Genomic DNA, 25,819 nt, shown 5'->3' with positions numbered 1-25,819 from the left:
CAGTCCAGTTTATCTTGGGGTGTCGGAGGACTTCACTAACAGAGATCCCTTCAACAGTCGCTCCTTTCTGTACTGTGCAGTGATTGTAAAGCTGTCTATTTCAGTGACTTGAGCCTTTCTAAAATGTCTCACTGTTTTTGATGATCCACTTGTATAATTTGGAAAGATTTCAGAATTGTGCAGTGTGATGAAGGTGTTGGTTAAAGGTGGAGTCAAATTTGTTTCAAAGTATTCTGTTCTAACCCTCCCCCAACCCCCCAAATTTTAGAACACTGCAATACTGACTGGGAAGTTCCCAAGTTCAATCCATGATCTGGGCTGTGAGTTGATCTCAGCCAAGGCAGCAGTTCAGGGATTATAATTGTCCTCAGTACCACTGGGCTAAATATGAGTAAAAATCAGCCAGTGTCCCTACTGTTCGTACCGATCCAGTGACCTCAACTGGGAAATGTGTGGGTGTCATTTGAGGACAGGATTTGAAGCTGTGATGCCTACCACAGTGGAAATCCTGCTGGCACTCATTGAGTCGACTGACGGTGAGGCACTAGAGGTTAACTACTGTCTGGAATTGCACACAGCCAGATTCAGCATTTTCTGGAGATAATAAATCTCAGACAATGAAAGGAATGTTGAATTTAGACAGTGAGGATGGAGGGAGAGTGTCTAGAATAAGGAATTTACAGCTTAGGGGGGACATGAGGGAACAGAATGTTGTGTAGAATCTAGAATTGTCTGTTCTGAATTTCTATCCTGTATTTAAAGTAACAATGTTTGTAACCACCATTTATTTGCAGGGTATTAGAAGGGGAGGATCTGCAGCTGGGAAACTCAATCCAAACATTGCGTCAAGATTTGACAGATTCCCTGATTGATCAGGATCACCTTATCATTAGCCTTTGTAAAAACACCAATCACAGCGGGGAGAAACAGGACACGTGTTGTGTGTGTGGATACACCTTCAACCAATCGTTCAGCCTGTGAGACTCGTGCACCCACCTGACTCAACACGGTTAATGTGGGGACAGTGGGAATGGATGGTGTTGTACATGGAAAGTGATTCAGTCGCTCATCTCATCAACTGACATTTGAGTAATTAAATAACAGACTTTCTCCTGTGAATATAGAGCTGGGTTATTGGGCCGTAATGTGTTTACTTATTCATCCTGTTGACTCTAAATCTTTGCCAATTATTTGATGTGATTGGTTTACATGTACGTATCTTTAAAAATATGTTTGCTGAGTGGATTCAAATACAAATTGAAACCAGGTTTGCAGCATGATGCTCCATTCACACAGTGAGAGAGATGCTGTGGGGCTCACACTAAGGCCAGTATATGAAGGTGATTAACAGACTGGGTTTTATGTTTAGTGATCCCGGGCGTGTTACCGACACCTTCCCTAGATACCAAGGCTAGGAGATCAACTCTGGAAGGTATGGGAAACTGGGACTTACCCCTGAGAGTAACCAAAGGTATAAGAACTAAAATAATCCAGAGTTAGAGAGGAGAAAAGGCCCAAAATCGAGCAGTCAGTAACAGGATGTCAATTAGTCACTTCTTATTTTGGAGACATCAAATATCGATACACTCTGTTATTTGAAATATCAAAATATTATAACTGGGCTGGAGTTTAAGGGTTATTAACATCAGCAGAAACAATCCCCAACTGACAGAATGAACATGATTCAGTCAGGATGTGATTAACAGCAGCAATAACAATAGAATCCAACCCCTGCAGTCACTTGTGAACTCGCTGGTGTCTCAGCAGGTCAGATGAATGAGTGAATCCCTTCCCACACTCCGAGCAGGTGAACAGTCTCTCCCCAGTGTGACAGTGACGATGCATTTCCAGCTTACAAGGTTGGGTTCAGTTCTGCAACCGCTGTGCGCAGAGTGAGAATAAACTCAATGAGTTGCTGATTTTCTCCACTGGATCTTCTGTGCTGGCCCAATAGGGTGAGCCGCCGAATAGGGTGAGCCCGGGCTGGCCCAATAGGGTGAGCCCGGGCTGGCCCAATAGGGTAAGTCCAGGCTGGCCCAATAGAGTGAGTCCGGGCTGGCCCAATAGGGTGAGTACGGGCTGGCCCAATAGGGTGAGCCCAGGCTGGCACAATGGGGTGAGTCCGGGCTGGCCCAATGGGGTGAGCCCGGGCTGGCCCAATGGGGTGATGTAATGACCAGAACTGTGTGAGTACTCCAGCTGTGTCCTAACTAGTGTTTTACACAGTTCTAGCATAACCTCCAGTGGGAGGTGGGAGTCTGGAACTTACTGCCTGAAAGAATAGTAGAGGCAGAAACCCTCATCGCATTTACAAAAGTACTTGGATATGCACTGGAAGTGCTTTAACCTCCAGTGCTACGGACCAAGAGCTGGAAAGTGGGATTCGGCTGGATAGCTCTTTTTCGGCCGCACAGACATGATGGGCCTCATGACCTCGTTCTGTAAACTGTAAACTGCTATGATTCCATGTCACCAATCCCCTTCTGTCTGATATAAACCAACCCCACAGTCACTGACACCAATCCTCTCCTGTCTGATATAAACCAACCCCACAGTCACTGACACCAATCCCCTCCTGTCTGATATAAACCAACCCCACAGTCACTGACATCAATCCTCTCCTGTATGATATAAACCAACCCCACAGTCACTGACACCAATCCCCTCCTGTCTGATATAAACCAACCCCACAGTCACTGACACCAATCCTCTCCTGTCTGATATAAACCAACCCCACAGTCACTGACACCAATCCCCTCCTGTCTGATATAATGTTGTGAAAGACAGCGGAAGGCCAGAAGATTGGGAATCTTTTAGAAACCAGCAAAGGACGACAAAAAAATGATAAAGACAGAGAAGATAGCACATGAGAGCAAATTAGCAAGAAATATAAAAACAGACAGTAAGAGCTTCTACAGGTATATAAAAAGGAAATGAGTAGCTAAAGTAAACGTTGGTCCCTTAGAGGATGAGACTGAAGAATTAATAACGGGAAACACGGAAATGGCAGAGATTTTGAACAAATATTTTGTATTGTTCTTCACGGTTGAGGACACTAAAAACATCCCAACAGTTGATAATCAAGGAGCTATTGCGGTGGTGAGGGTGGGGGGAGGGGGGACTTAAAACAGTCACTATCACTAGAGATAAAGTACTCAGCAAACAAATGGGACTAAAGGTGGACAAATCCCCCAGACCTGATGGCATGCATCCTAAGGTCTTAAAAGAAGTGGCTGCAGAGATAGTGGATGTACTGGTTGTAATCTACCAAAATTCCCTGAATTCTGGAGAGGTCCCAGCAGACTGGAAAACTGCAAATGTAAGACCCGTATTCAAGTAAGGAGGGAGGCAGAGAGCAGGAAACCACAGACCAGTTAGCCTACCATCGGTCATTGGGAAAATACTGGAATCCATCATTAAGGAATTAGTAGCAGGACATTTAGAAAATCATGTTGCAGTCAAGCAGAGTCAGCATGGTTTTATGAAAGGGAAATCATGGTTAATAAATTTGCTGGAGTTGCTTGGTGATGTAATGAGAAGAGTGCATAAAGTAATACCAGTTGAAGTTGTACATTTGCATTTCCAGAAAGCATTCGATAATGTGCCACACAAAAGGTTACTGCACAAGCTAAGAGCTCACAGGGTTGAGGGTAATATATATCAGAATGGATAGAGGATTGGCTAAGTAACAGAAAACAGAGAGTCGGTATAAATGGGTCATTTTCTGGTTGGCAAACTGTAACTAGTGGGGTGCTGCAGGGATCAGTGCTGGGACCTTAACTAGTTACAATTTATATTAATGACTTGGTTGAAGGGCCCAAGTGTAACACAGTCAAATTTGCTGATGATACAAAGATAGGTGGGAAACCAAGTTGTGAGGAAGATGCAAATAATCTAGAAAGGGATATGGATAGGATAATGAGGTACCAACGATATAGGTAAAAAATGAGATGAGGTCCAACAAGCTGAATTTAGGGAGCTAGCAGTTAAATTAAAAAGTAGGACCTCAAAAGTAGTAATCTCAGGATTGCTACCAGTGCCACGTGGTAGTCCGAGTGGAAATAGCAGGATAGTTAAGATGAATACGTTTCTTGAGGAATGGTGCAAGAGGGAGGAATTCAAATTCCTGGGACATTGGAACCGGTTCTGGGGGAGGTGGAACCAATACAACCGGTCTGTACCTGGGCAGGACCGGAACTGATGTCCTAGGGGGAGTGTTTGCTAGTGCTGTTGGGGAGGGTTTAAACTAATACAGCAGGGGGATGGGAATATATGCAGGGAGACAAAGGGAAGTAAAATGAGGGCAGAAGCAAAAGGTAGAAAGGAGATAAGGAAAAGTGGAGGGCAGAGAAATCAAAGGCAAAAATCAAAAAGGGCCACATTACAACATAATTCTAAAAGAACAAAGAGTGTTAAAAAAACAAGCCTGAAGACTCTGTGTCTCAATGTGAGGAGCATTCATAATAAGGCGCAGATAGCTGTTAATGGATATGATGTAATTGGGATTATGGAGATATGGCTCCAGGGTGACCAAGGCTGGTAACTCAACATCCAGGGGTATTCAATATTCAGGAAGGATAGACAGAAAGGAAAAGGAGGTGGGTAGTGTTGCTGGTTAAAGAGGAGATTAACGCAATAGTAAGAAGGACATTAGCTTGGATGATGTGGAATCTGTATGGGTAGAGCTGCAGAACATCAAAGGGCAGAAAACGCGAGTAGGACTTGTGTACAGACCACCAAACAGTAGTAGGGAGGTTGGGTATGGCATCAAACAGGAAATTAGGGATGCGTGCAATAAAGATACAGCAGTTATCATGGGTGACTTTAATCTACATATAGATTGGGCTAACCAAACTGGTAGCAATACAATGGAGGAGGATTGCCTGGAGTGTATAAGGGGTGGTTTTCTCGACCAATATGTCAAGGATCCAACTGGAGAGCTGGCCATCCAAGACTGGGTGTTGTGTAATGAGAGAGGATTAATTAACAATCTTGTTGTGCGAGGCCCCTTGGGGAAGAGTGACATTAATATGGCAGAATTCTTCATTAAGATGGAGAGTGACACAGTTAATTCAAAAACTAGGGTCCTGAACTGAAAGAAAGGTACCTTCGATGGTATGAGATGTGTATTGGCGAGGATAGACTGGCGAATGATACTTAAAAGGTTGACGGTGGATAGGCAATGGCAGACATTTAAAGATCACATGGATGAACTTCAACAATTGTACATCCCTGTCTGGCGTAAAAATAAAATGGGAAAGGTGGCTCAACCGTGGCGAACAAGGGAAATTAGGGATAGTGTTAAATCCAAAGAAGAGGCATATAAATTAGACAGAAAAAGCAGCAAACCTGAGGACTGGGAGAAATTTAGAGCTCAGTAGTGGAGGACAAAGGGTTTAATAAGGAGGGGGAAAATCATCATCATAGGCTGTCCCTCAAAACGAGGATGACTTGCTTCCACGCCAAAAAAGGATGAGTTCACAGGTGTTTCAATAAAGGACCTAATATTCCAGGTCCTGAACTACATCCTGAAGGGTGGAAGATGCCTGTGCATGGATTTTTTTAAGGTGGTGGCCGTTGCACACCAGCCACCACATGGGCTTGACAGAGCTAGGTCTTGGTCCAGTGGCGAGGATTAACCAGGACGACTGGAGACCAGCTCTGCTGCACGGATCTAGTACGCACACATATCGCAGTGTGGGCTGGCCTGTGCTGCCCCTGAGCCCCTGGCCAGGAACTCACACCTCTCCTGGGCCCCAATCACGTCCCTCCACAGTCTCTCGCCGCTTCTTCGCCCCGACCTCACTGCTCCTGCTGCACCGACCCAGGGTCCAATCATCAACCTGGACCTTGACGACATCACTCTTTGCTGCCTTCACAGCTCGCGCTGCTCCCTGAAGCTGCATGCCTCCACGCTGCTCCCTGGGCCGCACGCTGCTCCTTTTATGGTCCCGACCTGCCATAACATATTCCGATCTTCCAATATAACACAGACAGCGTATCCGGTCATTTATCACATTGCTGTTTGTGGGAGCTTGCTGTGTTCAAATTGGCTGCCGCGTTTCCCACATTACAACAGTGACTACACTCCAAAAGTACTTCATTGGCTGTAAAGCGTTTGAGACATTTGGTGGACATGAAAGGCGCTATATCAATGCAAGTCTTTCTTTCTTAATACAAAAGTAAAATACTGCAGATGCTGAAATCTGAAATAATAACAAACTGCTGGAAATCTCAGCAGGTCAGGCAACATCTGAGAGAAAAAATAGAGTATGAGAGGAAGCTTGCAGGGAACATAAAAACTGACTGCAAAAGCTTCTATAGATATGTGAAGAGAAAAAGATTAGTGAAAACAAACGTAGGTCCCTTGCAGTCAGATTCAGGTGAATTTCTCATGGGGAACAAAGAAATGGCGGGCCAGTTAAACAAGTACTTTGGTTCTGTCTTCACGAAGGAAGACGCAAATAATCTTCTGGAAATATTAGGGGACCGAGGGTCTAGTGTGAAGGAGGAACTGAAGGAAATCCTTATTAGGTGGGAAATGGTGTTCGGGAAAATGATGGGATTGAAGGCTGATAAATTCCCGGGGCCTGATCGACTGCATCCCAGAGTACTTAAGGAAGTAGCCCGAGAAATAGTGGATGCATTGGTGATCATTTTCCAACAGTCTATCGAATCTGGATCAGTTCCTGTGGACTGGAGGTAGCCAATGTAACACCACTTTTTAAGAAAGGAGGGAAAGAGAAAACGAGTAATTATAGACCGGTTAGCCTGACATCAGTAGTGGGGAAAATGTTGGAATCAATTATTAAAGATGAAATAGCAGCACATTTGGAAAGCAGTGATGGGATCGGCCCAAGTCAGCATGGATTTATGAAAGGGAAATCCTGCTTGATCAATCTTCGAGAATATTTTGAGGATGTAACTGGTAGAGTGGACAAGGGAGAACCAGTATTTGGACTTTCAAAAGGCTTTTGACAAGGTCCCACACAAGAGATTGGTGTGCAAAATTAAAGCACATGGTCTTGGGGGTAATGTACTGATGTGGATAGAGAACTGGTTGGCAGACAGGAAGCAGAGAGTTGGGATAAACGGGTCCTTTTCAGAATGGCAGGCAGTGACTAGTGGGGTATCGCAGAGCTCAGTGCTGGGACCCCAGCTATTTACAATATACATTAATGATTTGAATGAGGAAATTGATTGTAATATCTCCAAGTTTGCAGATGACACTAAACTGGGTGGCAGTGTGAGCTGTGAGGAGGATGCTAAAAGGCTGCAGAGTGACTTGGACAGGTTAGGTGAGTGGGCAAACGCCTGGCAGATGCAGTATAATGTGGATAAATGTGAGGTTATCCACTTTGGTGGCAAAAACACGAAGGCAGAATATTATCTGAATGGCGGCAGATTAGGAAAAGAGGAGGTGCAGCGAGACCTGGGTGTCATGGTACATCAGTCATTGAAAGTTGGCATTCAGGATCAGCAGGCGGTGAAGACAAATGGTATGTTGGCCTTCATAGCGAGGGGATTTGAGTATAGGAGCAGGATTCGTTCTGCAGTTGTACAGGGCTTTCGTGAGACCACACCTGGAATATTGTGTTCAGTTCTGATCCCCTAATCTGAGGAAAGACGTTCTTGCTATTGAGGGAGTGCAGCGGAGGTTCACCAGACTGATTCCCGGCATCGCAGGACTGACATATGAGGAGAGACTGGATCAACTGGGCCTGTATTCACTGGAGTTTTGAAGGATGAGAGGGGATCTCACAGAAACATATAAAATTTTGACAGGACTGGACAGGTTAGATGCAGAAAGAATGTTCCTGATATTGGGGAAGTCCAGAGCCAGAGGACATAGTCTAAGGATAAACGCTAAGCCATTTAGGACTGAGATGAGGAGAAACTTCTTCACTCAGAGAGTTGTTAACCTGTGGAATTCCCTGCCGCAGAGAGTTGTTGATGCCAGTTCATTGGATATATTCAAGGGGGAGTCAGATAAGGCCCTTACGGCTAAAGGGATCAAGGGGTATGGAGAGAAAGCAGGAAAGGGGTACTGAGGTGAATGATCAGCCATGATCTTATTGAATGGTGGTGCAGGCTCGAAGGGCCGAATCCTGCACCTATTTTCTATGTTTCTATGTACAGAGGGATCTGGGGGTTCTTGTACATGAAACACAAAAAGTTAGCACAAGTAGAGCAAGTAATCAGGAAGGCAAATGGAATGCTGGCCTTTATTGTAAGGGGGGTGGAGTATGAAAGTAGGGAAGTCCTGCTGCAACTGTACAGGGCGTTGGTAAGACCACACCTGGAGTACTGCGCAGAGTTTTGGGCTGGAGTGGTCTTTATTCTCGTGCCGAGGGGATTGCTACACCAGACGGGAGAGGCAACATTTGGGGACACTGATTCCCCACCAATTCCCATAAGAATTGTCAGCAAGCTCTTTCTAATTGGACATTTTATTCAGTAGAAACTTTCACAAACTATTGCAGATTTTGTACCAAAGATCAATTTAGGATTAAAGTCAAAGTTCATAATTTTATTGCAAACTAACTTTCTGTTGTGAGTCGCTGAATTAAGGGGAAAGATTACACACAGCGTTTCTTAAATGGACACTGCAGCCCTGAGAACACCATCAGCAATATATCCAGAATATTAAAGTCCAGCTCAGTTATAGGGTTATTAACATCAGCAGAAACAAACCCCAACTGTCAGAATGAACATGGTTCAGTTGGGATGTGATTAACAGCAGCAATAACAGCAGATTCCAAATCCCTGCAGTCACTTGTGAACTCGCTGGTGTATCAGCAGGTGGGATGACTGAGTGAATCGCTTCCCACACTCTGCGCAGGTGAAAGGCTTCTCCCCAGTGTGAACTCGCTGGTGTGTCAGCAGGGTGGATGACGTAGTGAATCCCTTCCCACACTCTGCGCAGGTGAATGGCCTCTCCCCAGTGTGAACTCGCTGGTGTGTCAGCAGCTGGGATGATCGAGTGAATCCCTTCCCACACTCAGAGCAGGTGAACGGCCTCTCCCCAGTGTGAACTCGCTGGTGATTTACAAGGTCGTGTGACTGATTGAATCCCTTCCCACACTCAGAGCAGGCAAACGGTCTCTCCCCAGTGTGAAGTCGCTGGTGTGTCAATAGGTTGCTTGATGTAGTGAATCTCTTCCCACACTCTGAGCAGGTGAATGGCCTCTCCCCAGTGTGAACTCGCTGGTGCGCCAGCAGGTTGGATGAAAAAGTGAATCCCTTCCCACACTCAGAGCAGGTGAATGGCCTCTCCCCAGTGTGCAGTTGCTGGTGTATCAGCAGGTGGGCTGACCGAGTAAATCCCTTCCCACACTGAGAGCAGGTGAACGGTCTCTCCCCAGTGTGAACTCGCCGGTGAGCTACAAGTTGGGATGACCCAGTGAATCCCTTCCCACATTCGGAGCAGGTGAACGGCCTCTCCCCAGTGTGACTGCGTCGATGAATTTCCAGCTCAGAGGGTGATCTGAATACCTTCCCACAGTCACCACATTTCCACGGTTTCTCCATGGTGCGGGTGTCCTTGTGACTCTCCATGGTTGGACGATGGGCTGAAGCCTCGCCCATGCACACAACACGTTTACAGTTTCTTCGCGCTGTGAATGGTGCGATGATTTTTCAGGCTGTGTATCTGGTTAAAGCTCTTTCCACAGGCAGTGCACTGGAACACTCATTCGGGTGTGTGTGTCTCGGTGCTTTTCCAGTCACACTGATGTTTGAAATCTTTTCCCACAGGCAGAACAGACAAACATTTCTCCTTCCACTTTCAAAGGCCGATGATATTCAGGTCCTGATGAATCAACTGAGTCCGTCAGATCTTGACGTGATGTTTGATTTGTGTTTCCTGTCTGAAAATCTCCCCTTCCAATATTCTGTAAAAGGAGATAATAAAACTCATCACTGTCAGTACAAGACAGAAATTCAGGATAGACACGTCTAGTTTCCATGGAACAGTCTTTCCCCTCTTGTTCTTCCAAAGCTGTAAATCCCTATCTCACACATTGTCCCTCCTGCTGTGCTGAAATCCAAACCCATCGCACATTTCTAGACTGTTTCTCCTCCACTCCCAGTTTTCACCACCAATTCTGGCTGGGTTCAGTTCTACACTCACTGGTTCTCCTCCCTCTCCACCCCTGAAGGTGCTGACTATGGCTGGGCCCAGTTCCACATTCACTGGTTTCCCTCCCTCTCTTCCCCTAAAACTGCTGACTCTGGCTTTGAGGAACAGGGTGAATGAAGGGGAACCAGTGGATGTGGTGTATTTGGACTTCCAGAAGGTATTTGACAAGATGCCACATAAAAGGTTACCGCACAAGATAAAAGTTCACGGGGTTGGGGGTAATATTTTCCGCATGGATAGAGGATTGGTTAACTAACAGAAAACAGAGAGTCAGGATAAATTCTTGGGTTGGCAATCAGTAACTAGTGGGGTGCTGCAGGAATCAGTGTTGGGCACCCAACTATTTACAATCTAGATTAATGAATTAGATGAAGGGATCGAGTGCAATGTAGCCAAGATGGGAGGAAATGCAATGTGCGAGGAGGACACAAAAAAACCTGCAAAACGACAGACAGGCTAAGTGAGTGGGCAAAAATTTGGCAGATGGAGTATAATGTTGGAAAGTGTGACGTTATGCAGTTTGCCAGAAAAAAATTCGAAGAGCATGTTATTATTTAAATGGAGAAAAATTTGCAGTACAGCGGGACCTAGGGGGTCCTGCTGCATGAAACACAAAAGGTAAGTATGCAGGTACAGCAAGTGAACAGGAAGGCCAATGGAATCTTGGCCTTTATTGCAAAGGGGATGGAGTATAAAAGCAGGGATGTCTTGCTACAGTTATACGGGGTATTGGTGAGGCCACACCTAGAATACTGCACACAGTTTTGGTTTCCATATCTAAGAAAGGAGATACTTGCTTTGGAGGCAGTTCAGAGAAGGTTCACAAGGTTGATTCCGGAGATGAGGAGGTTGACTTATGAGGAAAGGTTGAGTAGGTTGGGCCTCTACTCATTGGAATGCAGACGAATGAGAGGTCATTTTATCGAAACGTATAAGATTATGAGAGAGCTTGACAAGGTGGATGCAGAGAGGGTGTTTCCACTGATAGGGGAGACTAGAACTAGAGGACATAATCTTAGAATAAGGGGCCGCCCATTTAAAACTGAGATGAGTAGGAATGTCTTCCCTCAAAGGGTTGTAAATCTGTGCAATTCGCTGCCTCAGAGAGCTGTGGAAGCTGGCTAATTGAATAAATTTAAGCAGAGATAGACAAGTTCTTAATCGATAAGGGAATAAGGGGTTATGGGGAGCAGACAGAGAAGTGGACCTGAGTCCATGATCGGCTCAACCATGATCGTATTAAATGGTAGAGCAGACTCGAGGGGCCGTATGGCCTAATTCTTCTTATGCTGACTCTGGCTGGGTTCAGTTCTACACTCACTGGTTCCCCTCCCCTGATGGTGCTGACTCTGGCTGGGTTCAGTTCTACACTCACTGGTTCGCCTCCCTCTCCCTCCCCTGATGGTGGTGACTCTGGCTGGGTTCAGTTCTTCAATCACACGTTTCCCACTCTCTGCTCCCCTGATGGTGCTGACTCTGGCTGGATTCAGTTCTTCAATCACACGTTTCCCACTCTCTGCTCCCCTGATGGTGCTGACTCTGGCTGGGTTCAGTTCTTCAATCACACGTTCACCACTCTCTGCTCCCCTGATGGTGCTGACTCTGGCTGGATTCAGTTCTTCAATCACACGTTCACCACTCTCTGCTCCCCTGATGGTGCTGACTCTGGCTGGGATCAGTTCTTCAATCACACGTTTCCCACTCTCTGCTCCCCTGATGGTGCTGACTCTGGCTGGATTCAGTTCTTCAATCACACGTTTCCCACTCTCTGCTCCCCTGATGGTGCTGACTCTGGCTGGGATCAGTTCTTCAATCAAACGTTTCCCACTCTCTGCTCCCCTGATGGTGCTGACTCTGGCTGGATTCAGTTCTTCAATCACACGTTTCCCACTCTCTGCTCCCCTGATGGTGCTGACTCTGGCTGGGATCAGTTCTTCAATAACACGTTCCTTTCTCCGCCCCTGAAGCTTCTGACTCTGGCTGGGTTCAGTTCTACACTCACTTATTCCCCTCCCTCTCCCTCCCCTGATGGTGCTGACTCTGACTGGGTTCAGTTCTACAATAACTGGTTTCCTCTCTCTCTCCTCCTCTGAAGTGCTGGCTATCTTAGATCTGGTCCTGTGTAATGAGATAGGATTAATAAACAATCTCCGAATAAAGGAACCACTTGGAATGAGTGATCATAGCGTGGTTGAATTTCAAATTCAGATGGAGAGTGAGAAATTTGGATCTCAAACCAGCGTTCTAAGCTTAAATGATGGAGACTACAAAAGTATGAGGGCAGATTGGGCAAAAGTGGACTGGGAAAATAGATTAAAGTGTAGGACGGTTAAAGTGTAGGGCCAAATTACAGCAAAATTCTAAAGGGGCAAAGTGTGTTAAAAACACAAGCCTGAAGGCTCTGTGCCTCAATGCGAGGAGTATTCGGAATAAGGTGGATGAATTAACTGCACAGATAGCTGTTAACCAATATGATGTAATTGGCATCACAGAGACATGGCTCCAGGGTGACCAAGGCTGGGAACTCACCATCCAGGGATATTCAACATTCAGGAAGGATAGACAGAATGGAAAAGGAGGTGGGGTGGCGTTGCTGGTTAAAGAGGAAATTAACGCAATAGTAAGGAAGGACATTAGCTTGGATGATGTGGAATCAGTATGGATGGAGCTACGGAATACCAAAGGGCAGAAAACGCTAGTGGGAGTTATGTACACACCACCAAACAGTAGTAGTGAGGTTGGGGGCAGCATCAAATAAGAAATTAGGGATGCGTGCAATAAAGGTACAGCAGTTATCATGGGCGACTTTAATTTACATATTGATTGGGCTAACCTAACTGGTAGCAATGCAATGGAGGAGGATTTCCTGGAGTGTATTCGGGATGGTTTTCTTGACCAATATGTCGAGGAACCAATCAGAGAGCTGGCCATCCTAGACTGAGTGATGTGTAATGAGAAGGGACTAATTAGCAATCTTCTTGTGCGAGGCCCCTTGGGGAAGAGAGACCATAATATGGTAGAATTTCTTATTAAGATGGAGAGTGACAAAGTTAATTCGGAAACTCGGGTCCTGAACTTAAGGAAACGTAACTTTGATGGTATGAGGCGCGAATTGGCTAGATTAGACTGGCAAATGATACTTAAAGGGTTGACGGTGGATCGGCAATGGCAAACCTTTAAAGATTACATGGACGAACTTCAACAATTGTACATCCCTGTCTGGAGCAAAAATAAAACGGGGAAGGTGGTTCAACTGTGGCTAACAAGGGAAATTAAGGATAGTGTTAAATCCAAGGAAGAGGCATACAAATTTAATCTACATATTGACTGGGCCAACCAAATTGGTAGCAATGCAGTGGAGGAGGATTTCCTGGTGTGTTTTAGAGATCGTTTTCGAGACCAATATGTCGAGGAACCAACTCGAGGGCTGGCCATCCTAGACTGGGTGATGTGTAATTAGCAATCTTGTTGTGCGAGGCCCCTTGGGGAAGAGTAGAATTCTTTATTAAGATGGAGAGTGACACATAATTAAGATGAAGATAGGCACATTTTTGAGCGATAAGGTAGTAAAGGGTTATGGGGAGCGGACAGGGAATTCGAACCTAATCCATGATCGGATCAGCCATGATCTTATTGAAAGGGGAGCAGGCTCAAGGGGCCAAATGGCCTACACCTGCTCCTATTTCTAATGTTCTCGACAGTTTCCCCTCCACTCCCAGTTTTCACCACCGATTCTGGCTGGGTTCAGTTCTACACTCACTGTTTCCCCTCCCCTGAAGGTGCTGACTCTGGCTGGATTCAGTTCCAGACATCATTCACATTGTTCCTGCACCAACATGGCCGCGCATGCGCTTTGCTACTCACTGAATATAGATGGCAGACGTTGAACCTGACTTCCTACACCAAAATGTCCGCCGTTAGCCTGGGCCTGTGACCTGGAGAAAGCCCCTAAGCTGCAACCGCCGATATTCCGGTTATTATTTCGGGCTTGCGGCGGGCACCGGTTGTTTATGAAGCCTCCCCGGCTCCCCGCTGGTTCATTACTCCGCTATGCACCGATGAAAAGGACACTTCTGAGGAGCCTACCCAAAACGTACTGCCTCCGCCATTACCCGCACCGCACATGCTCCAAAGCCCCGCCCCCCCAGGACCCGTGCCTGCGCACTGAGCTCCTGTAGTCTGGGTGCGGCATAAGGGTCATGCTGGGTACATAAGACCATGAGAAATAGGAGCTGGAGTGGGCCACCCGGACCCCCAGGCCTGCTTCCCATTCAATAAGATCATGGCTGATCTGATCATAGAGTCAGCTCCACTTCCCTGCCTGCTCCCCAGAGCCCTTTACTCCCTTATCGCTCAAAAATTTGTCCATCTCCGCCGGAAATATATTCAATGAACCAGCCCTCACGGCTCTCTGGGGCAGAGAATTCCACAGATTTACAACCCTCTGAGAAAAGAAATTCCTCCTTATCTCAGTTTTAAATGGGCTGAGGAGAAAGGCTGCATTTGTGAATAGAACAGAATTTACTGTGATTGCATTGGACACTGAAACATGTTCATTCTGGCAGCTCTTGTTCGTTTCTGATGATCTTAATAACCCCTATACCTGAGCTGGAAATTGATACCCTGTATAAATGTTGAATAAATTATCTGTGTTTCAAACACAGTGTTTCGAATACTTGATTGCTCCGTGATCACAGGAGACCAATTGATGTTCCATTTTAGTGCTTTTTTTTAATCTAACTTATATCACTTCTCACCGAGTTTGCCTTGTATCATATCAAACCCCAAACTTGTTCTGTTTGAGGTCCTACAAGACGAATTTATGGAGCTAGGAGCTAAATTAAAAAGTAGGACCTCAAAGGTAGTAATCTCAGGATTGCTACCAATGCCACGTGCTGGGCAGAGTAGGAATCGCAGGAGAGCTCAGAGGAATACATGGCTTGAGGAGTGGTGCAGAAGAGAGGGATTCAAATTCCTGGAATATTGGAACCGGTTCTGGGGGAGGTGGGACCAGTACAATTGATCTACACCTGGGAAGGACCGGAACCAATGTCCTAGGGGGAGTGTTTGCTAGTTCTGTTGGGGAGGGGTTAGACTAGTATGGCAGGGGGATGGGAACCTATACAGGGAGACAGAGGGAAGTAGAATGGGGGCAGAAGACAACCCATTGTAAATGTCAACAATTGTATTTAAGTGCTGTTCAGAGAGCAGTGTCATTAATTTAGAATTTTTTTACATCAACAACAATACCAGCAATCAGTGAGTGTAGATGAACGGAGTAGGATTCAGGAGTAGAAAGAAGAAAAATAAAAGTGGAGGGCAGAGAAACCCAAGACAAAAAGCAAAAAGGGCCACATTACTGCAAAATTCTAAAGGGGCAAAGTGTGTTAGAAAGAGAAGCCTGAAGGCTCTGTGCCTCAATGCGAGGAGTATTCGTAATAAGGTGTACAGATAGCTGTTAACAGATATGATGTAATTGGCATCACGGAGACATGGCTCCAGGGTGACCAAGGCTGGGAACTCAACATTCAGGGGTATTCAACATTCAGGAAGGATAGACAGAATGGAAAAGGAGGTGGGGTGGCGTTGCTGGTTAAAGAGGAAATTAACGCAATAGTAAGGAAGGACATTAGCTTGGATGATGTGGAATCAGTATAGGTGGAGCTACGGAATACCAAAGGGCAGAAAACGCTAGTGGGAGTTATGTACACACCACCAAACAGTAGTAGGGAGGTTGGGGACAGCATCAAATAAGAAATTAGGGATGCATGCAATAAAAGTACAGCAGTTATCATGGGCGACTTTAATCTGCATATTGATTGGGCTAACCAACCTGGTAGCAATGCGGTGGAGGCGGATTTCCTGGAGTCTTTTATGGATGGTTTTCTCGACCAATATGTCGAAGAACCAACTAGAGGGCTGGCCATCCTAGGCTGGGTGATGTGTCATGAGAAAGGACTAATTAGCACTCTTGTTTGCGAGGCCCCTTGGGGAAGAGTGAGCATAATATGGTAGAATTCTTTATTAAGATGGAGAGTGACACAGTTAATTCAGAGGCTAGGGTCCTGAATTTAGGAAAGGTAACTTCGATGGTATGAGATATGAATTGGCTAGAATAGACTGGTAAATGATACTTAAAGGGTTGACGGTGGCTTGGCAATGGCAAACATTTAAAGATCACATGGATCAACTTCAACAATTGTACATCCCTGTCTGGAGTAAAAATAAAATGGGGAAGGTGGCTCAACTGTGGCTAACAAGGGAAATTAAATATAGTGTTCAATCCAAGGAGGAGGCATATCAACTGGTCAGATAAAGCAGCAAATCTGAGGACTGGGAGACTTTTATAATTCAGCAGAGGAGGACAAAGGGTTTAATTAGGAGGAGGAAATAGAGTTTGAGAGGAAGCTTGCTGGGAACATAAAAACTGGCTGCAAAAGCTTCGATAGATATGTGAAGGGAAAAAGATTAGTGAAGACAAACGTAGGTCCCTTGCAGTCAGATTCAGGTGAATTTATAATGGGGAACAAAAAAATGGCGGACTAGTTGAACAAATACTTTGGTTCTGTCTTCATGAAGAAAGACACCAATAACCTTCCGGAATTACTAGCGGACCGAGGGTTTAGTGAGAAGGAGGAGCTGAAGGAAATCCTTATTAGATGGGAAATTGTGTGAGGGAAATTGATGGGATTGAAGGCCGATAAATCCCCAGGGCATGGTAGTCTGCATCCCAGAGTACTTAAGGAAGTGGCCCTAGAAATAGTGGATGCATTGGTGATCATTTTCCAATAGTCTATCGACTCTGGATCAGTTCCTATGGGCTGGAGGGTTGCTAATGTAACACCACTTTTTAAAAAAGGCGGGAGAGACAAAACGGGTAATTATAGACCAGTTAGCCTGACATCAGTAGTGAGAAAAATGTTGGAATTAATTATTAAAGATGAAATAACTGCGCATTTGGAAAGCAGTGAAAGGGTCAGTTCAAGTCAGCATGGATTTATGAAAGGGAAATCATGCTTGACAAATCTTCTAGAATTTTTTGAGGATGTAACTAGTAAAGTGGACAAGGGAGAACCAGTGGATGTGGTGTATTTGGACTTTCAGAAAGGCTTTTGACAAGGTCCCACATAAGAGATTGGTGCGCAAAATCAAAGCACCTGGTAATGGGGGTAATGTACTGACATGGATAGAGAACTGGTTGGCAGACAGGAAGGAGAGAGTTGGGACAAACGAGTCCTTTTCAGAATGGCAGGCAGTCACTAGTGGGGTGCTGCAGGACTCAATGCTGGGACGCCAGCTATTTGCAAGATACATTAATGATTTGGATGAAGAAATTGAGTGTAATATCTCCAAGTTTGCAGATGACACTAAGCTGGGTGGCGGTGTGAGCTGTGAGGAGGACGCTAAGAGGCTGCAGGGTGACTTGAACAGGTTAGGTGAGTGGGCAAACTCATGGCAGATGCAGTATAATGTGGATAAATGTGAGCTAATCCACTTTGGTGAAAAAACATGAAGGCAGAATATAATCTGAATGGTGGCAGATTAGGAAAGGGGAGGTGCAACAAGACCTGGGTATCATGTTACATCAGTCATTGAAAGTTGGCATGCAGGTACAGCAGGTGGTGAAGAAGGCAACTGGTCTGTGGGCATTCATAGCTAACGGATTTGATTATGGGAGCAGGGACATCTTACTGCAGTTGTATAGGGCCTTAGTGAGGCCTCACCTGGAATATTGTGTTCAGTTTTGGTCTCCTAATCTGAGGAAGGACGTTCTTGCTATTGAGGGAGTGCAGCGAAGGTTCACTAGACTGATTCCCGAGATGGCAGGACTGACATATGAGGAGAGACTGGATTGACTGGGCCTTTATTCACTGGAGTTTCGAAGGATGAGAGGAGATCTCATCGAAACATATAAAATTCTGACGGGACTGGACAGGTTAGATGGAGGAAGAATGTTCCCAATGCTGGGGAAGTCCGGAACCAGGGGACCTTATCTAAGGATAAGGGGTAAGCCATTTCGGACTGAGATGAGGAGAAACTTCTTCACTCAGAGAGTTGTTAACCTGTGGAATTCCCTACCGCAGTGAGTTGTTGATGCCAGTTCATTGGATATATTCAAGAGGGAGTTAGATATGGCCCTTATGGCTGAAGGGATCAAGCGGTATGGAGAGAAAGCAGGAAAGAGGTACTGAGGGAATGATCAGCCATGATCTTATTGAATGGTGGTGCAGGCTTGAAAGGCCGACTGGCCTACTCCTGCACCTATTTTCTATGTTCCTATGTTTGAGTACATGAGTTGTGGTTGTAGTAGACTTAAATGCAGTGTCTCACTTTAAATTCAGCTGCAATCCTTTGAACCACCCCTTTATTGAACTGTCTTGCATAAGATTTATCATGGGTGACTTTAATATGGATATAGATTGGGCTAACCAAACTGGAAGCAAGATGGTGGAGGAGGATTTCCTGGAGTGCATAAGGGATGGTTTTCTAGACCAATATGTCGAGGAACCAACTCCGGGGGAGGCCATCTTAGACTGGGTGTTGTGTAATGAGAGAGGATTAATTAGCAATCTCGTTGTGTGAGGCCCCTTGGAGAAGAGTGACCATAATATGGTGGAATTCTACATTAGGATGGAGAAACTCCTGCACCTATTTTCTATGTTTTCTGTTTCTATGTAAGATTTGAAATCCGTTACTTTCTGTATCAGTTAACCCGGTTTTGGAATCGATTGAATATAACAAACTCATCCACACATTTTACACGTGATAGCATGTGAAATATCGTGATATTTGTAATTGTTATTGCCACAAACTCCGTTCCCTCGTCACTGATTCCATCCCTCTCCCCAACTTCTGTCTGATGCTGAACCAGTCTGTTCGCAACTTTGGTGTCATACTTAACCCTGAAATAAGTTTTTGACCACATATCCACAGCATAACTAAGATTGCCTATTGCCACCTCTGTAACATCGCCCATCTCTGCTCTTGCCTCAGCTCATCCACTGCTGAAGCCCTCATCCATGCCTTTGTTACTTCTGGTCTTGACAATTCCAACGCACTCCTCCCACATTCTACCCTACATAAACTAGAGTTGATCCAAAACTCGGCTTCCCGTGTCCTAACTCACACCAAGTCCTGCTCACCTATCACCCCTCTGCTCGCTGACCTACACTGGCTTTTGTTCAGCAAGCCTTGAGTTCAAAATTCTAATACTTATTTTCAAATCCCTCCATGCCCTCGCCCCTCCCTAGCTCTGTAAACTCCTCCAGCCCCACATCTGCTCCCACCCCACCCCCCACATCCCGGCCAAAAAGATATCTGCCTTTCTGAGCATCCCTGATTATAATTGTTCAATCACTGGTGGCTTTGTTGGCTGTGCCTTCTGTTGCCCAGGCCCCAAGTTCTGGAATGCCCAGCTTGAACTTTCCTATCTAACCCGTGCTGCACCTGCCCTGGCAGTTTTTGATGGGATCGTGTGTAGCAAGCTTTTCTCTGTATCTAGTGGACATAGTCTCAGAAAAAGTTGCCGCCCATTTAAAACTGAGATGTGGAGGAATTTCTTCTCTCAGAGGGTTGTAAATCTGTGAATTTTCTGCCCCAGAGAGCTGTGGAGGCTGGGTCATTGAATATATTTAAGGCGGAGATAGACAGATTTTTGAGCGATAAGTGAGTAAAGTGTTCTGGGGAGCAAACAGGAAAGTGGAGCTGACTCTATGATCAGACCAGCCATGATCTTATTGAATGGGAAGCAGGCTCGGGGTCCGGGTGGCCCACTCCTGCTTCTATTTCTCATGTTCTCCACCCACCGAGCCTGGTTTTTTTCCTTGTCTCTAGTGCCCACTGATCATTATCCCACCATTCACACCCCATCCAGACTAATGTTGTTCTAACTCCTGCCAGTACCATCTGAATTCGGCCCATCCTCCCTTTTGTCTCTCTAATCTCTCCTGCCTTCCCCCTATCACAGACCTTCCCTGTTGTCCTTTCTCCCCCTTTCAGTGCTCCTTCAGGATCTGTTCTTTCCCAGCACTCTCCAGTTGTGACAGAGGGCCCGCGGCCCCGCCCCCTCTGACGCTGCCCACAGATGCTGCCTGAGCCGCGGACACTTCCAGCATCTTCTGTTTGTGTCGCCAGAGACACTTTCCCTTCAGCACCGCGCGCCCTGGATTGTTCGCCGATTGATTGATTGGTGCCTCGGCCCCACCCCCGCCGCCGCTGATTGGCGCGGAGCAGCGCGCGCTTGGTGGGCTGGTGCCCCGCGCCGCCTCGCCATTGGCTGCGGGCTGAGTGCTGCGCGCGGGCGGGCGGTTTGTTGAGGGGCTCCGCTCGTGGCCTTTGAGCTCGGGGGCCCGGGTGAGGCGGGGCGGAGTTGTGCGCCCAGTGGGCGGGGCTGAGCCCGGGTGTTGCCGCCGATGAACAGACTGACAGACCTGGGCGATGCCACAAGACCTTCCCCAGGGACCGCAGCAGCTTCTCCCCGGAGCGCGGGCCCTCTGTTTCAGGCCGGAACAGGCGAGGCTGCGGGATTCTGGTCCCATCCGCCAATCAGATCATCCGGCTGGAGGAAAGTTCCAGAACAAACCGCCTCCAACTGCCCGCCCAGCACCACGTGGGCCCGGCCTGACTGACGGGAGCTCGGACCAATAGGGAGAGCGCGGCGCAGGTGGGCGGACCGTTCTCGTCGCGGGTCGTCCAACCAATGGCGGTGCGGTAAGGGGGCGGGGCCTGGTGCCCAACTCGGGTGCGTGTGGGGCGATTGTGACGCGCTATCCCCAGGTGAGAGCAGCTGAGAGAGCACAGAGCTGGGGCTGGAATCTGGGCGAGGGGCCACAGTGAGCCCAGAGCTGGGGCTGGAATCTGGGAGAGGGGCCACAGTGAGCACAGAGCTGCGGCTGGACTCTGGGAGAGGGGCCACAGTGAGCACAGTGCTGGGGCTGGAATCTGGGAGAAGGTCCACAGTGAGCCCAGTGCTGAGGCTGGAATATGGGAGAGGGGCCACAGTGAGCCCAGTGCTGAGGTTGGAATCTGGGAGAGGGGCCACAGTGAGCCCAGAGCTGGGGCTGGAATCTGGGAGAGGGGCCACAGTGAGCACAGAGCTGGACTCTGGGAGAAGGGCCACAGTGAGCCCAGAGCTGGGGCTGGAATCTGGGAGAGGGGTCACAGTGAGCACAGAGCAGGCAGGGGCTGGAATCTGGGAGAGGGGCCACAGTGAGCACAGAGCTGGGGCGGGAATCTGGGAGAGGGGCCACAGTGAGCACAGAGCTGGGGCGGGAATCTGGGAGAGGGGCCACAGTGAGCACAGGGCTGGGGCTGGAATCTGGGAGAGGGGCCACAGTGAGCCCAGAGCTGGGGCTGGAATCTGGGAGAAGGGCCACAGTGAGCCCAGAGTTGGGGCTGGAATCTGGGAGAAGGGCCACAGTGAGCACAGAGCTGGGGCTGGAATCTGGGAGAGGGGCCACAGTGAGCCCAGAGCTGGGGCGGGAATCTGGGAGAGGGGCCACAGTGAGCCCAGAGCTGGGGCTGGAATCTGGGAGAAGGGCCACAGTGAGCACAGAGCTGGGGCTGGAATCTGGGAGAGAGGCCACAGTGAGCACAGAGCTGGGGCTGGAATCTGGGAGAGGGGCCACAGTGAGCCCAGAGCTGGGGCTGGAATCTGCGAGAGGGGCCACAGTGAGCCCAGAGCTGGGGCTGGAATCTTGGAGAAGGGCCACAGTGAGGACAGAGCTGGGGCTGGAATCTGGGAGAGGGGCCACAGTGAGCACAGAGCTGGTGCTGGAATCTGGGAGAGGGGCCACAATGAGCCTAGAGCTGGGGCTGGAATCTGGGAGAGGGGCCACAGTGAGCACAGAGCTGTGGCTGGACTCTGGGAGAGGGGCCACAGTGAGCACAGAGCTGGGGCTGGAATCTGGGAGAGGGGTCACAGTGAGCACAGAGCTGGGTCTGGAATCTGGGAGAGCAGCCACAGTGAGCAACCTTTCGAAGGGCCAGAGGGACATCAGCTTCACCACACAAACTTATTTAAATAAAAAGTACCAGCTGTTTCAGAGGCAGCCCCGGTCACTCTGCAAAAACTGTTCCATAATCGCCTGGACTTTCGCCCCTGGCCCCAAGGTGACCTTCACACAATGGCGTGGCGATCTCGGTGTCGAGAAGTTCGTGTTTTCTGACATGTAATTCAAATCAACAGAGTACAATGGGAATCCCCAAGCGCGAACTGCTGTGATGTCAACAAGCTGTGTAAACAGCCAATCTAAACTCAGAATCCTCATAGGCCACGAACAAGGAGATGGATAAGCTCTTCAAATTCTAACTTAAAAAGTGTTAGAGCAAAACAAAGATTGTGGCTCGCACATGGGGAAACTACAAACCTGAAATAAAGGTGAACTAACTTTAAAAAAAAATTTACTTAACAATTTTATTTTTTATTAAAATGGATAAATTTGACACTGCCAACCTTTTTCTTTCTAAACGCTAACTGATTTGACGTTATTGCACTCACCAGGTGCCATGGCAATCGATTCAACAAACACTCAAAGACACTTCAGTTGGGTGTACAAAATAGTTTTTCAGGCTCATAACCTTTGTTAAGCAGTCAGCATGCTGTTAAAACCCCAGTTGCACCTAATTCCTTTGGGTCTAACTTTTAGTGGGGAATTTAACAGCGGTATTTCTGTGGAAGAGCCGTAGTTTTCATTAGTTTCCCAGAGTTTAGAGATTTCCCTGATTGCCAACTCTGCAGGCTGGGGGAACATCGCAGCCTGTGGAGGAGCAGTGAATGACAGACCACAACTTCAGTATTTCCACATTACGCTGCACATGTGCTAAATCCTGAATTACCGTCAGTTTCAAAGGCGGAATGACAGCGAAATGACAACCAATACCACTAAATAACAGATGATCTGGATATTATCACATTGCTGTTTGTGGGAGCTTGCTGTGAGCACAAATTGTCTGTCATATTTCCTACATTACAACAGTGACTACACTTCTAAACTTAATTAGCTGTAAAGCTCCTTGGGACATTCTGTGGCCATGAAAGGTGATCTTTTTCTTTCTTAATACTGATTGATTTGACGTTATTGCGCTCACCAGGTGGCACATCAATCAATTCAACAAACTCACAAAGACATTTCAGTTTGGTGTATAACTTTATTAGTCCAAAGACCATCACCAAGACTGGCTCAGTCGCACCACTACTCACCAATCCCATCTGGAACAATCTGGCCCAAGGATATAGTTCAACACTAGATCCTACTTCACACCATTCATGATTCCCAAGTCTCAGGATTGCCTTTTCTGTCTCGCTATTTGTCTGTATCATTTGCACTGTGTTTCTGCGATGTCCTAATTCACTCAATTATGAGCTTTAAAGCCAGTGACAGGGGAGATATATAATGTTCCATATGCAGAATGGCTCCATCCTCCGGAGGTTGTCTTATCTGCAGACGAGTGGCGTTATGATGATGTATCAGTACCAATGTTGTAACACCGATACGCGTGTTCCTCGGTGGAATCAAGCAAAAGTGATGTTCAAGCACCGGGCTTCGGGTTGAACCCACAATCATATGCGTGGCAGCAGTAGTCACACAATATTGTCCTTTTCCTTTATACACAGTATTAGTTTGGTCTTCACCCCATTTTGATGATTCTTTGTCGAGGGTGAACCCAAAAGCTGGAACAGTATGTTGATGGACTTCGTCACATCTACAAACCCATGTTGTCCCTTTCAGAGTACACCACTGCATATCTGGTGCAATCCAAGTTCCTCCCTTCTTAATCAGATATCTTGGCTACTCCTCATACTGTTTATGGATCAGACCTAACTCAGAGTCTTCCAGCATTGCAACCGATTCTACCCGATATACCTTCCAATGTTTCATTTCATTTCCATTTTACCTCAACAAAGGCAAGACCAATCCCACTCGTCTAATATCTTCATTTCTTTTCCCTTCCCTGGGGGAAAAAAAACCCATTCCCATTTGCTGCATCACATCATAGTCTGTGTCTTGGTTCCTTTAAAGCATTTGCTCAGTTGTTCTTCATGAATAAACAAAGGGAGTTTATTACCCTCTGCGTTGTCCAGTCGCTTCTGTACCACATTCATCACAAAGGTCACACAGAGGCTACACGCGATACCTCGAGTAAGGTTTTGATTCTGGTTAGCCTCATTGATTGCCAATAATCTTTTTAATTGCCTCTTCATTACCTCATTGTGTTCCCACATAGTTTCTATATCTCTCCTGTTTACTCCGGCTAACCTTGCCACGGCTCCTATTCCTAGCTATCCTGTCAGCTCTTGCTTTCCAATTTAAATGGATTCTCCTTATGTTCCCCACCTTCCTCATCAGTTGGTTCCTGTTTTTTTATTCTTTACAAACACATCCTTTACTAATTCTCTTACCATTTTGTCCATTAACTGTGATGTGGAATGTCTTTTTTAGTCCCGCATTTGATCACCATCAGCGATTGTACTTGGCAAACCAATAGTTAACATTACTTATCAACATAAGATATTTCTTACTTTAAAATAACCTGCTGTAATTACCTTTTCAGTCTACAACGTTCTTGAATTACTTATTGCCCTAGAGTGATGTCAACTCTTTAACTGAACCCGATTAATTCCAGATATTATGCTTTTGAGAGGCTTTATCTCAGTTTATCACTGATTCCAAACACAAACCTTTTGAGATCCTCTGATTCCTCCTGGAGGTCATATGAACATAAGAAATAGGAGCAGGAGTAGGTCATATGGCCCCTTGAGCCTGCTTTGCCATTTAATACGATCATGGCTGATCCAATCATGGACTCAGGTCCACTTCCCTGCCCGCTCCCCATAACCCCTTAATCCCTTATCAGTTAAGAAACTGTCTAACTCTGTCTTAAATTTATTCAATATCCCAGCTTCCACAGCTCTCTGAGGCAGAGAATTCCACAGATTTATAACCCTCAGCGAAGAAATTTCTCCTCATCTCAGTTTTAAATGGGCGGCCCCTTATTCTAAGATTATGTCCCCTAGTTCTAGTCTCTCCTATCAGTGGAAACATCTTCTTTGCATCCACCTTGTCAAGCCCCCTCATAATCTTATACGTTTCAGTAAGATCACCTCTCATTCTTCTGGATTCCAATGAGTAGAGGCCCAACCTACTTAATCTTTCCTCATAAGTCAACCCCCTCATCTCTGGAGTCAACCCAGTGAACCTTCTCTGAACTGCCTCCAAAGCAAGTATATCCTTTCATAAATATGGAAACTAAAACTGTATGCAGTATTCCAGGTGTGGCCTCACCAATACCCTGTATAACTGTAGCAAGACTTCCCTGCTTTTATACTCCATCCCCTTTGCAATAAAAGCCAAGATTCTATTGGCCTTCCTGATCACTTGCTGTACCTGCATTTTTCTCCATTTTTCTCCATTTAAATAATAACTTGCTCTTTGATTTGTTTCTGCCAAAGTGCATGACCTCACACTTTCCAACATTATATTCCATCTGACAAATTTTTGCCCACCCACTTAGCCTGTCTATGTCCTTTTGCAGATTTTTGTGTTCTCTTCAAACATTGCTTTTCCTCCCATCTTTGAATCGCCAGCAAACTTAGCTACGTTACACTCAGTCCCTTCATCCAGATCGTTAATATATATTGTAAATAGTTGGGGTCCAGTCACTGATCCCTGCGGCACC

The 25,819-nt window shown here is 46.5% G+C and overlaps 1 protein-coding gene across 3 annotated transcripts; it reads right to left on the bottom strand.

Annotated features, from left to right (window-relative positions):
• Window positions 1–8,453: 8,453 nt before the first annotated feature.
• Window positions 8,454–20,590, bottom strand: LOC139257417 (zinc finger protein 239-like). 3 transcript variants are annotated; one of them, XM_070874462.1, is made up of 2 exons: window positions 20,572–20,590; window positions 8,454–9,893 (listed from the first exon to the last, which is right to left on the bottom strand). In XM_070874462.1, exon 2 carries the CDS (start codon window positions 9,586–9,588, stop codon window positions 8,773–8,775), a length of 816 nt encoding a protein of 271 aa, XP_070730563.1. In that variant the 5' UTR covers window positions 9,589–9,893; window positions 20,572–20,590; the 3' UTR covers window positions 8,454–8,772. The 3 variants fall into 3 exon arrangements, with proteins under 3 accessions (XP_070730563.1, XP_070730562.1, XP_070730561.1); XM_070874461.1 differs by lacking the exon at window positions 20,572–20,590 and adding an exon at window positions 14,228–14,256; XM_070874460.1 differs by lacking the exon at window positions 20,572–20,590 and adding an exon at window positions 14,006–14,248.
• Between the last annotated feature and the right edge of the window lie 5,229 nt (window positions 20,591–25,819).

This window comes from Pristiophorus japonicus, unplaced genomic scaffold, assembly GCF_044704955.1.
Source record: "Pristiophorus japonicus isolate sPriJap1 unplaced genomic scaffold, sPriJap1.hap1 HAP1_SCAFFOLD_834, whole genome shotgun sequence".
Classification (NCBI taxonomy): Eukaryota; Metazoa; Chordata; class Chondrichthyes; family Pristiophoridae; genus Pristiophorus; species Pristiophorus japonicus.
Note: the sequence above shows the minus strand (reverse complement) of the source record. Positions and strands in the feature narration are given on the sequence as shown.

Bases quoted from the DNA above. Each gene is read 5' to 3' on its own strand.
- LOC139257417 (XM_070874462.1), bottom strand. From the start codon at position 9,588: ATGGGCGAGGCTTCAGCCCATCGTCCAACCATGGAGAGTCACAAGGAC.